The following is a 14,220-nucleotide window of genomic DNA, read 5'->3' on the forward strand; positions in this document are numbered from 1 at the left end:
GTTTGCCCCATTCCTCTTCATTCCTTTGCACTTCCTTCCTTCCTTCTTTTGTAGTGAATGTTTTTTATATTCCATTTTCTTTCCTGTAAAGGTTATCTAATTAAATCTCTTTGTATTATTTTTAAATATGTGGATGCTCTAGTGATTACAATATTCATCTATAGCTTACCAGTCACTTAAAATTATTATTCAAGGATACTTCATGAAGAGTATAAGTAATTTACAAAAACATATATAAATCTTTTATCTTCCCTTAAGTCCTCTGTGCTATTGTTATATTTTACTTCTAAATAAGTTATAAGCCCCATAGTACTTTATTATTTTAAAGCAGTTAATTATAAAGTAAATAATACAAAGTAAAAATACTCCTTGCCATATTTATACACCTTTTTTTTTTTTAACCATTTCCAGATCTTTTTACTCCTCATTAATTCCAGTTTCCATCTGATATGTTTTCCTGTTAACATGAAGAATTTTCCTTTAGTATGACTTTCTGTGTGGGTCTACTGCCAACACATTCTCTCTCAGCTTTTATGAATATTAAATGCCTGTTACACCTTTCTTTTTGAGGTTTATTTTCATTAGATATGGAATTCTAGCTTAACTGTTTTTCTTTGAGAACTTTAAAAATACCATTCCACTGACATGGTGTCCATGGTTTCTGATAAAAGTTCAACCACCATTCTTGTCACTCCTCTGAAGTGTCTTTTTTCCTCTGTTGCTTTTAAAATGTTCTTTTCATATTTGGTTAGCATCTGTTACACTGTGGTCTTATTTGTATTTATATTGCTTGGATTTTGCCAAGTTTCTTGGATATGAATTCTTGGAAGTTACTTCTTTTCCTGTCCCATTCTCTCTCCTCATCTGGAATCCCAGTTACACATATATTTTACTATTTGTTATTGCCCCCATAGTATATTAACACTATTAATACTTTTAGTCTTTTATTTCTGTGCTTCAGTTTGGGTTGTTTCTAAAAACCTATCCTAACAATCATTAGCCATTTTGTCTGCATTGTCCACAATGCTGTTCATTCAGCTCATCTAAGGAATTTCTTTTAATTTCAAATATTGTTGTTTTCAGTTCTAGCATATCCATTTATATTTAGAGTTTACATTTCTCTCCTAAAATCCTCATCTAGTTATCCATTTATGACTTATTTGACATACTTATAATAGTTTTTTCTAAAGCTTTTGTGTGATAATTACATCATGTGGTTTTATATATCAATATTTTTCTATTAGACATACTCCCCTATTTTCGTGGCATAGCTCCCAATTTTTAAATGGTAGTCCCAAAACTTCCTGTAAAAATTCAATGGAAGATGAAGAGTATTTAATATTATTTTGCTTAGTTCTTTAGAAACTTCAATCCTTTTCCTCTGTCCAGAAGTTAGAATGAGGATATGATCATTCATATTCTTTCAATGGTCTAGTTGAGCTAAGACTTGGAATCATCTTTAATTAAACTATATTCAGCTCAAATTAGTTTTACCTCCAACATCTGCCAACTGCCACCAAGATCTTTTATCCTGGTGATACTTGGAGCTGGGAGGAGTTTGAGCCACAATTCAGATATTTTTGTTTCCCTTAGGATTCAACTCTATAGACACCCAAGACACCCAATTGCTAAAAATGTTCAAATCCCCTATAATTTTTATTTCTTCCTCCACTGCCCCTTTTCTGAGCAAATTACTGGTATAGGTGTCAGTGGGGATAGTGGGAGAAATTTATAAAAGTAAGCTATTTATTTTTGTGTTTGGGGCTTTTTCAGATTCTAGTCTGTCAATAGCTTAGAGCTTTTTACTCATCTCTATCAAATATCTCAATCTATGGCACGATCACTCCTCCATGTGCCCATATCCAGACCAGGTACTTGTCCACAAAATGAAAGCTGCCATAGCTCTCTGCTCGTCTTAGATGGACTTTGTCCATTTTTGGATCTCTGTAATAAGGTTTCCTTGCTTCATCCACTCTTTTTTTTAGCCTCAGAGAAAAGTATAATTTTATTTCTGCACTTTTTGTTGCTAATACATGAGCAACATTCTTCTACAAGCTAACCAGAATCAGTAGTCTGTATTCTCATCATTTGTTTTTGAGAATAAAATTATGTTGATAAGCTTTTCCATTTTTCCTTTGTTAACTTTGTTGGTTTCAATGCCCATTTCTAGTTTCCTTCTGGGTATGATCTATTTCACATTCATTTATTGAAATTCCTTATGTATTAGTGAATTAATCTTTTATCATTTTTATTAATTTTTAGTTAACAGCTTTTTTATTTTAATTTTTTGCATAGGTACTCCCTTGTACAATCCTGGGATAGGGAGGAAACATTCAATTCAATGTTCATGCAAGCCTCTATAATTGTTGAGAAAATAATCTGCCCATATATATGTGGTAAATTGATTTTCATCAGTTTTTTTTTTAACTTTTGCCTACACATATATATTTTTTACTATGTAAAATATAATTTTTTCTTTCCATTTACTATTTTTATATCCTACTTCAGTGGCCTTTCACACTTCCAATACTGTAATACTATTATCCTACATTTTACCATTTTTGGCATTGTTTTATTGTTATAAAACTGAGAACATATACACAGGTTCTTCTAGAACCTTTGTATCTAGGGTTCCAAATTCTGACTATCAAATGTACTTATGTAAAACTTGAATTTAGAAAAAATTAATTGGAGAGGTGATAACATTAAAGGTATTCTGTATCATCCTCCTGTTCCCAGACCATGGCTAATTTAGATATAGTCCTTCAGTCAAGAATTGGCAAAATAGCTTCTTGGTTCCCCATCTCCTGATTATTGTAGGGATAGATCACTTGGCAGGTTAGTTTTTTACTGTTTTTCTGGCAATCATGTCTGGATTCCCAGCATAGAAAATAGTATATAAACCACAATTTCTTTATCCATTCATCAGTTGATGGACATTTAGGCTCTTTCCATAATTTGGCTATTGTTGAGAGTGCTGCTATAAACATTGGGGTACAAGTGCCCCTATGCATCAGTACTCCTGTATCCCTTGGGTAAATTCCTAGCAGTGCTATTGCTGGGTCATAGGGTAGGTCTATTTTTAATTTTCTGAGGAACCTCCACACTGCTTTCCAGAGCGGCTGCACCAATTTGCATTCCCACCAACAGTGCAAGAGGGTTCCTGTTTCTCCACGTCCTCTCCAGCATCTATAGTCTCCTGATTTGTTCATTTTGGCCACTCTGACTGGCGTGAGGTGATATCTGAGTGTGGTTTTGATTTGTATATCCCTGATAAGGAGCGACGTTGAACATCTTTTCATGTGCCTGTTGGCCATCCGGATGTCTTCTTTAGAGAAGTGTCTATTCATGTTTTCTGCCCATTTCTTCACTGGGTTATTTGTTTTTCGGGTGTGGAGTTTGGTGAGCTCTTTATAGATTTTGGATACTAGCCCTTTGTTCGATATGTCATTTGCAAATATCTTTTCCCATTCTGTTGGTTGCCTTTTAGTTTTGTTGGTTGTTTCCTTTGCTGTGCAGAAGCTTTTTATCTTCATAAGGTCCCAGTAATTCATTTTTGCTTTTAATTCCCTTGACTTTGGGGATGTGTCGAGTAAGAGATTGCTACGGCTGAGGTCATAAGAGACTGTTAAAAACTGAGAACAAACTGAGGGTTGATGGGGGGTGGGAGGGAGGGGAGGGTGGGGGATGGGTATTGAGGACGGCACCTTTTGGGATGAGCACTGGGTGTTGTATGGAAACCAATTTGACAGTAAATTTCATATATTGGAAAAATAAATAAATAAATAAATAAATAAATAAATAAAATAAAATAAAGAAAAAGAAAATAGTATTCTATCCCTTCAAAGATTTTGCAAGTACCTAATTTCCCACATTAAACCCATTGCATTTAAAATAATAATTTATGTAATCTCCAACAGATCTATAGTAGCAAATAATTATCATTATCATAATGAGTAAAATCAATTGAGGGCAAGGTTTAACATAAAGGGAGGATTTGTAAAAACCCATTAGTAATAATCACGAAGCTCTGAAAAAGTCAGATGAAATAATTTCATGACATTTTTCTATGAAACCAATTACCTTCCTTTCATACCCATTAAGCAAATGGGGGGGTAAGGTAAATAAATATATATGTTAGAGAGAATCATATACAGAGAAAGAGGGCAGGGGGAGAGAGAGATTTTTTCAAAACAAGTCTGCAGAATAGCATTTAGCTCTTAATGGAGTTTTGCAACTTATTGATCTCTGCCCAGAATCCTGATGTTGCTCTAAACCACAGAAGAAACAACTGTGGATGAGTGACTCTCTTGCTTAAAATGTTAACATGTATTTTTTACAGTATTTAGAATAAAATAAAATTCCTTATCTCAGCCTAACAGACCTTAGTGATTTGACCCTTACAGTCACATAAAATTTAACCCTTAAATCTCTCATAAGTATTCATCATGTTCCAACCATTCAGGTGTTTGTTTTATATTCTTTAGGCATACCAAGCTTATTCCCTAATTATGTATAACTCTCCCTCATTGCCCACAATAGTACCTGACAAATGGGAGGTACTCAGTGAAATAGTATTTGTTAATGAATGTATGATTTATAGCAAGAATTCCCTCTTCTTGACTTCTTTTTATAAAATCTATTCAGCAGACAACATGCCGACTCAGTAACCTCCTCATGGAGGATTTCACTTCCTGATTGCGAAGGGTATAAATCACAGGATTCATCAATGGAAAGATCACTGTGTGGAAGAAGGAAACTACCTTGTCTGCTGGTAAGGCCCTGAAGGGGCGAGTATAGATGAAGATGGCAGGTCCAAACATGAGAAGTATAATAATGATATGAGTGGTGCATGTGGACAGTGCTTTGCTCTTCCCTTCAGAAGCAGACCCATGTACATGGCAAAGGATGACTGCATAGGAAGACAAAAGCCCCAGGAAGCACAGGAGGGTGAGCAGGCCACTGTTGAAGACCATTAGAAGCTCCACCACGAGGGTGTCTGTGCAGGCCAGCTTGATGACCTGTGGCACATCACAGAAGAAGTTATCCAGTTGGTTTGGGCCACAGAAGGGCAAGTGGAGGATGAGGGCCACCTGGATAATGGAGTGGACAAAGCCTCCAAGCCACAGGGCCAACAGCAAGGCACAGCAGGCTCTAGGGTTCATGACTGTGGAATAGTGTAAAGGCCGACAGATGGCGATATAGCGGTCAAAGGCCATCACAACAAGGAGTAACCCTTCCCCTCCTCCAAGGAAGTGCAAGAAAAAGAGCTGAATGATGCAGCCCCTGTAGGAGATTACCTTCTTCTCAGAGAGGAAGTCCACCAGCATCCTGGGAGCCACAATGAAGGAGTAGGATGCATCCAGGAAAGCCAAGTTGCCCAGAAAGAAGTAGAGGGGGGCTGTGAGACCAGGGTCTGATCTAATGGTGAGGATGATGAGGAAATTTCCAGGAAGGATAATGAGATAGAAAATTAAGATCAACACAAAGACCAGGAGCTGAATATTTCGAGACTGGGTCAGACCAAGAAGGATGAATTCTTTCACCATCGTGCCGTTTTCTAGATCCATCTTTTCTGCCTATAGAACATCAAGGAATAGTTTATTTTCATCTCTTGCATCTAGATCATAGTTCTTTTCAAACTAAAAGTTATGCCACATCTGTCACACCATCACTGTCCCACAACCTAAGAAATCTTTTCTACCATTTATTCTGCCAACACCCTGATCTTAATTTTTTTTTTTTTAACGTTTATTTATTTTTGAGACAGAGAGAGACAGAGCATGAACGGGGGAGGGGCAGAGAGAGAGGGAGACACAGAATCGGAAGCAGGCTCCAGGCTCTGAGCCATCAGCCCAGAGCCCGACGCGGGGCTCGAACTCACGGACCGTGAGATTGTGACCTGAGCTGAAGTAGGACACTTAACCGACTGAGCCACCCAGGCGCCCCCAACACCCTGATCTTAAAGCCACACTCTCTGCTTCTTCAGTCCTGTGCTGCTATTAACTATTCTCTCACGTGGGACTCTGCAATGCCCCTGCCCTGGACTAGTTTATGATTTGCATGAGACATAAGAAAATGTTTCTGACTGAGAAAAAACTTAACCCCAGTTATCAAGTTCTTCAAGTTTTTATTTGAATGAGGGTTAAGGTAGGGATTGACAGCAAACAGGAATGACAGTTTTTTAAGGTGACAGAAATGTTCCATATCTTGACTGTAATGATTACCAGTGTCTGTTCTTTTGCAAAAAAGTACTAAACTATACAGAAATCGGTACATTTACTTTATGTAAATTATACCTTAGGAATGCTGACTTAAAAAGCTAAGAAAAAACTGTTTACTTGAAATATGTCCTTCTCCTTTATAGAATATCAACCCATCAACCTGGTCTAAAATTTTAAAAATCCTGGTCATTCTGGAGAAATTAAGATCTGAGGCTTATCTGTAATAGTGGCATCTAAATTGGGAATGTGGTCACCCAACACACATTATAATTTATTGGCATGAAAACAATAATGGTAGAATTTCTATATATATATATATATTATTATATCACATTCTTTGATGTTCTACTTTTAAAAGTGTTATAGTTTATATAGAATCATGACATAATTGAATATAAAATATACAAATAAAATATAGATGTTGCTTGCGCATGTTCAAAATGGTTTTTATTGAAATGGAAAATTTTAAAAGCTTGAAGATATTTGAACAAGAACAAACTACTGGTGATTTAAAACAATAATTCACATGCTTTCAGTTACATGGCACACTTGTTTTTAAATTGTTGTGAAATATAGAGTGTAGAGAAGAGGGCAAGAAGGGTCCACTAAGTATATGTAAGAGGGGAGAGAATGAAAGAGAGAAAGAAAAAAAGAAAAGCAATAAAGTCCCAAGTTAAGAAACCAAGGGAGATTTTTACAATGGCACATCTATTCAAAACATCAAAATACCTGCATTTTGGATGTCTAAACCTAAATAGATTAATTAGTAACTGATATTTCCATGTATAGTTTAAGTTGGGAATTATGAAATAGGTACTTTACATCAAAAGGCACATATATGCACACACAGTTTCCTAAGCAAAACTGAAGTACAAAAATTTACAAATGGCGCCATCCAAATCAGCTTTTCTGTTTCCGTCTTTTTCTTTTCTTTTCTTCCTTTCCCTCCCTCTCCTCTCCTTTCCTTTCCTTTTTCTTCTCTCTCTCCTTCCTTCCTTCCTTCCTTTAGCATTCACTGGCTTCAATATTTATAATTCCTTTTGTGCATAAAATCTGCTGTTAGAAAAATTAATCAGGAATCCCTCTATACTTAATTCTTAGTGTGCATCTTGCACAGTATTATACAGTGGTTATTTCATAGTCTTTCAAACAGTGATTCTGCCTTTAAGACATAGAAGAAATCTTTAAGCTCCTGTAAGGTTAAGAGCTACAGGCTCTTCCACTGTATGTTGTGTTTTATTTCCTATCATAGACTTCTGTTCTATTAACTCTTTAACAGATGGGATTCATTACCATCTAACATCCCTCACTTCTCTCAGTTAATATATGATGTGTGAAATTAAGACCCAGTATTAACATTCCCAAGACAATTGGTACTTTAATAAAAGCTTTGTATATCTCCAATAATTTTAAATATGAGGAAGAACTAAAGCTATATTAACAGATAAAAGGTGTTGTACTAACAGATAAAAGGTGTTGCTGTATTGTTGAATTCAGACTTCACATATTAGTCTATTTCTACTATAATTCTGACCATTACATTCCATGACAGCAAATGCACCACCTGAAGAATTATAATAGCTTTCCATTTATTCCTTCTTTCTAAACTTCGTAAATATGAAGACAAAAAGATTTACCTCTCTAGCAATCCAACACTACACTCACACAACAGCAATCACCTCTTAATGGAAGGAACAATTACTGATTATTCCTGCCTTTGTTCTTAAATATCTCTTCTCACAGAGGAGGCTCTTACATTTTGAAATACACAGCCAATTTGTGATGAAATGGAGAATGTACTTTGGGAATTTAAAGGCTAACAAAGCTATAGAATGCTTTCAATGGGAATTATTAGAATGCCAACAAGATGTAATCAAAGTTTAGACTAAAGAGCCTTTAGGTACAAATATTCAAATACACTCAGTTAAAGAGACACTGTGTCACTGCTGGGATTTAAAAATCAACATTCCAGCAGTGACAGAGACAATGGAATGTCAAGCATGTTTATTAGGTCTCAGTGAGTAGAAAGCCACAGGAAAATTGTTTTATATTTTACACTGCAATTCAAAAAAAGAAAAATAGTATAATTGCTAGGAAATCATAGCTACATCAGGAAACAATTAATGTGGTCAATTAGGTAAATATATTAGATTCAACATATTTCTGGTGACAAAAAATAGCCAAAGACAAAATAAATGATGCTTACAAAGAGTCCTTTGGACTTTCCATGGAAAGAGAGGATGTCCTCCAAATAGACCGTATTATGCCCTTGGTGTTTGTTGTTTTCATTTTAGACATAACTGTCTCCTATGCTCTGCTGAAGCAATAATGAGGAACTATTTCCTTTTCAAATATATATTCTTAGTTTATTATTATTAAACTAAATAATAAGAATCATGTAGTAGAAGGTAACAAAATTTAAATTTTAGATTTGATTTTGTTTTAAAGAGAAAGATTTTTCAAACTACTAAAAAATCAAAATGCTAAACATAAAATGTTTCTTTAAAAAATGCAATGCATAGGGGCACCTGGGTGTTTCAGTCGATTGAATGTCTGACTTCAACTCAGGTCATGATCTCATGGTTCATGGGTTCAAGCCCCGCATTTGGCTCTGTGCTGACAGTTCAGAGCCTGGAGCCTGCTTCAGATTCTGTGTCTCCCTTTGTCTTTCTGCCCCTCCCCTGTTGCGTTCTGTCTCTCTCAAAAATAAACATTGAAAAAAAATTTAATATAATGCATAATCAAAGACATTTCATTCTCATACAATAATATTAGGGGACTTTAACACCCCAGTTACATCAATGGACAGATCGTCCAAACAGAAAATCAACAAGGAAACAGTAGCTTTGAATGGCACACTGCACCAGTTGGATTTAGCAGACATATTCAGAACATTCCATCCTAAAACAGCAGAATACACATTGTTTTCAAGTGTACACAGAACATTTTCTAGAACAGATCCCATATTGGGTCACAAAACAAGTCTGAACAAATTAAAAAAAAATCAAAGTCATACCATGCATCTTTTCTGACCAAAACACTATAAAACTAGAAATCAACCACAAGAGAAAACCTGGGAAGACCACAAATACATGGAGCTTAAATAACATGCTGCTTAACAATGGGTCAACCACAAAATCAAGGAAGAAATAAAAAATTATATGGAAGCAAAGGAAAATGAAAACACAATGTTCCAAAATCTTTGGCAGGCAACAAAAGTGGTTTTAAGAGGGAAGTCAGAAAGCAAGAAAACCTCCAGAAGCAAGAAAAATATCAAACTAACCTTACACCTAAAGGAGCTAGAAAAAGAACAAGCAAAACCCAAACCCATCAAAAGAAAGGCAATAATAACAATTAGAGCAGAAGGGCGCCTAGGTGGCTCAATTGGTTAAGCATCCTTATTTCAGCTCAGGTCCTGATCTCAGGGTTTGTGAGATGGAGCTGCACTGACAACGTGGAGCCTGCTCGAGATTCTCTCTTTCCCCTCTCTCTGCCCTTCCCCCCTTTCTCACTCTCTCTCTCTCTCTCTCTGAAAATAAATAAATAAATATTAAAAAATAAATAGAGCAGAAATAAATGATTTATAAACTAAAACCACAATCAAACAGATCAATGAAATCGGGAGGTGGTTCTTTGAAAAGATCAACAAAATTGATAAAGCAAAATTGATAAGCTGGACTCATCAACAGAGACAGAGAGAGAGAGAAAGTTTGCAGTCTTAGCCAAATAAATAAAATCACTAATGAAGAGGAGAAGTAACAACAAACACCAAGAAATACAAAGGATTATAACAGAATATTATGAAAACCTATGTGCCAACAGATTGGACAACTTAGAAGAAACAGATAAATTCTTAAAAACATATAACATGCCAAAACCAAAGTAGGAAGAAATAGAAAATTTGAACACACCAATTGCCAGCAACGAAATTTAATCACTAATCAAAAAATAAAAATGCAGGACAAGAAGGCTTCACAGTTTCTACCAAAAAGTTAAAGAAGAGTTAATACCTATTCCTCTCAAACTATTCCAGTAATATAAGAGGAAAGAAAACTTCCAAATTCATTCTATGAAGCCAGTATCACCCTGACACGAAAACCAGATAAAGACACCACAAAGAAACAAACCACAGAACAGTATCTCATAAATATAGATGCAAAAATCCTCAGCAAAATATTAGCAAACCGAATCCAACAATACATTTTAAAAAATCATGCACAACTATCAAGTGGGATTTATTCCTGGGATGCAAGGGCGTTTAATATTCACAAAACAATCAACATGATAGAGCACATCAACAAGAGAAAAGATAAAAACTGTATGATTGTTTCAATGCAGAAAAAGCATTTGACATAGTACAACATCAATTCATGGTAAAAACTCTCTGCAAGGTAGGTCTAAAGAGAACTTACCTCAATATAATAAAGGCCATGTGTAAAAAACCCATAGCTAACATCACAGCCAATGGAGAAAAACTGAGAGAGCTCTTTCTAAGGTCAAGAACAGGACGGATGTCTACTCTCACCACTTTTATTCAACATAGTAAAAGAAGTCTTACCCACAACAATCAGACAATAGAAAGAAATAAAAGGTGTCAAAAGTGATAAGGAAGAAGTAAAACTTTCAGTATTTGCAGATGACGTGATACTATGTATAAAAGCCAGAAGACTCCATCAAAACCTACTAGAACTGATAATAAATTCAGTAAGATTGCAGGATACAAAATCCATGTACAGAAACCTGTTGCATTCCTATGCACTAATAATGAAGTGGCAGAGAGTGAAATTAGGAAAACAATCCTATTTACAATTGCACCAAAACCAAGAAAATATCTATAAATGAACTTACCCAAAGAGGTGAAAAATCTGTACACTGAAAATTATAAAACACTGCTGAAAGTCAAGATGACCCAAAGAAATGGAAAGACTTTTTATGCTCCTAGGCTGAAATAGTAAATATTGTTAAAATGTCCATACTACCCAGAGCAATATACAGATTTAGTGCAATCACTATCAAAATACCAATCGCATTTTTCACAAACTAGAACAAACAATCCTAAAATTTGAGTGGATCCACAAAAGACTTCAAATAGCCAAAGCAATCTTGCAAAAGAAAAACCAAACTTGAAATATCACAATTCCAGATTTCAGTTATACTACCAAATGGTAGTAATTAAAACACTACGGTAGAGGCATAAAAATAGACATATAAATCAATGGAATAAAATAGAAAACCCAGAAATAAACCTATAATTATGTGGTCAATTAATGTTCTACAAAGAAATGAATACACAAAGGGAAAAAGACAGTCTTCAACAAATGGTGCTGGGAAAACTGGACAGCTACATGCCAGAGAATGACACCAGGCCACTTTCTTACACCATACACAAATTAAACTCAAAATGGATTAAAGACCTACATGTGATACCTGAAACTACAAAACTCCTAGAAGAAATCATAAGTAGTAATTTCTTTGATATGTGCTACAGAAACATTTTTCTGGATATGTCTCCTCAGGTAAGCGAAACAAAAGCAAAAATGAACCATTTGGGACTTCATCAAAATTAAAAAGCTTTTGTGCAGTAAAGGAAACTGAACAAAACAAAAAGGCAACCTGATGAATAGGAGAAGATATTTTCAAATGATATATCTGATAAGGGGCTAATATTCAAAATATAAAAAGAACTTATACAACTTCACATAAAAAACTTTTTTTAATTAAATAATGGATGGAGAACCTGAGACATACAGATGGCCAATAGACACATGAAAAGATGTTCGACAACTCTAAACATCAGGGAAATGCAAATCAAAACCACAATGAGATATCATCTCATACACACCAGAATGACTAAAATCAAAAACACAAGAAACAACTGGTATTGGCAAGGATGTGGGAAAACAGGAACCCTCTTGTACTGTTGGAAGGAATGCAAATTGGTGCAGACACTGTGGAAAACAGTATGAAGCTTACTCAAAAAGTTAAAAACAGAACTACCCCATGATCCAGTAATCACAGTACTAGGTATTTATCCAAAAAATACAGAAATGCTAATTAAAAGGGGTAAATGCGCCTCTATGTTTATTGCATCATTATTTATAATAGCCGGACTATGGAAGCAGCCCAAGTGTTCATCAACTGATGAATGAAGATGATGTGATATGCACGTGCGCGCATTGAATACCATTCAACCATAAAAAAGAATGAAATATTTTGCCATTTGCAACAACATGGATAGATCTAGAGTATAATTCTAAGCGAAATAAGTCGGAGAAGGAAAAATACTATGATTTCACTCATATGTGGAATTTAAGAAACAAAGCAAAGTTAAAGGGAAAAAAATGAGAGAGACAAACCAATTAACAGACTGTAAACTAAAGAGAACAAACGGATGGTTACCAGGGGTAACCTGGTAGAGGAGGGGTGAAATAGGTGTTAGGGATTAAGGAGAGCACTTTAATGAAAATAATAATAAAATAAAATAACAAAAGGAGAGGAAAATAAAAACATTTCACTCTAATTTACATCCAGCTCACCAAAGAGAAGTGGGAAGACTCTCAAATGGAAAGAATAGAGGAAGTAAGAGATACATGATATTATAATAATATAAACAGGAAGGGGAAATTAAAAACAAGAACAATTATAAAACTATATTAGGAAAATAGGAAATGAACATGGAAAGACAGACACGGAAATGCATATTTTGTAAAACCTTATATACAAAAAACTCGACAGTAAAAGAAAGTTATTTTTTAAAAAATGACACACACGGCCTTGGCGTTTGTGGCTCTCCTCGGTGGCCAAGGCGCCACCTGCACTATGCCCTGAGACCGGCTCCTTCACAGGCTGCAGGTGCCCCTGCATGGGGGCCAAGGGGAGCTGGGGCTCCACCCTCCTCTGCCCTGGAAGTCATGGCCCTCCTGGCCTCCCCTGTGCCACCATTGCTTTGTGTGGGGGACATGGCAAAGCACAGGGAGGAGAGGCCCTGCTTGCAGCCCACCCCAGCCCCTAAGTCAACATCCCTGGGCAGTGGCACCATGACCTGAAAGAACAGAATATCTGTCAGGCAAGAGCTGCTGTAATGCTTTATGATGATGCCATTAAGAAGTGGGTGCCAGCCAGTAGCTCCAGAGGGTTCTGCAGAGTATGTATATATATATATATCACCCTACAGGCAACGACACGCTCAGAATGGTGGGCAAGAAAATTCAGGACCATCAGCATTGCAGTGTGGGGGGTAACCTAGTGATATAAAGATGAAGGAAACAACTATATGGATTGGAAAGGAAGAAACAAAGCTGACCTTATTCAGTGACAATACAATTGTCTACATGAAAAACCTCAAGAGTATCTGCAATTAAAATATTAGATTAAGCCTGCTGAGCATGTTTACTGGGTAGAAGATCAATTTATAAAAAGCAGTAGCTTTTTTGTATAACTAGCAATAAACAATTTGAAAATATAGTTGACCCTGGAATAACCTGGGGGTTAGGGGAACCACCTCCCATGCAGTTGATTCTCCATGTATACTTTTAACTACCCCAAATTTTAACTATTAATAGCCAACTGTTGACTGGAAGCCTTACCAATAAACATAAATAGTTGATGAACACATGTTTTGTATGTTATGTGTATTATGCATTATATTCTGACAAGAAAGTAAGCTAGAGAAAAGAAAATGTTATTAAAAAGATCGTAAGAAAGAGAACATAGACTTACAGTACTGTACTGTGTCAAAAAAATGTCCATGTAGAAGTGGACTTGCATGGTTTAAACCTGTGTTGTTCGAGGATCAACAGTATAATATTAGAAAGATATTGCTTAATTTTTTGAGGAACCTCCACACTGTTTTCCAGAGTGGCTGCACCAGTTTGCATTCCCACCAACAGTGCAAGAGGGTTCCCATTTCTCCATATCCTTTCAACAATAGCCAAATTATGGAAAGAGCCTAAATGTCCATCAACTGATGAATGGATCAAGAAATTGTGGTTTATAT

General features: G+C 35.8%; 2 protein-coding genes across 7 annotated transcripts in view; both read right to left on the reverse strand.

The window, feature by feature from the left end:
* The window catches only part of LOC122222254 (olfactory receptor 4K2-like), a 73,595-nt gene that overhangs the window by 51,621 nt on the left and 7,754 nt on the right, over positions 1 to 14,220 (reverse strand). The window lies entirely within an intron of this gene.
* LOC122222252 (olfactory receptor 4N2-like) overlaps positions 4,644 to 14,220 on the reverse strand; it is a 127,657-nt gene continuing 118,080 nt past the window's right edge. For all 6 annotated transcript variants that reach the window (XM_042942543.1, XM_042942542.1, XM_042942545.1 and 3 more), the window contains one exon: positions 4,644 to 5,579. In XM_042942543.1, coding sequence (XP_042798477.1) covers positions 4,644 to 5,579 — 936 coding nt within the window. The remainder of the gene's footprint in view (positions 5,580 to 14,220) is intronic.

Source organism: Panthera leo, chromosome B3, assembly GCF_018350215.1.
Source record: "Panthera leo isolate Ple1 chromosome B3, P.leo_Ple1_pat1.1, whole genome shotgun sequence".
In the NCBI taxonomy this organism is placed as follows: domain Eukaryota; kingdom Metazoa; phylum Chordata; class Mammalia; order Carnivora; family Felidae; genus Panthera; species Panthera leo.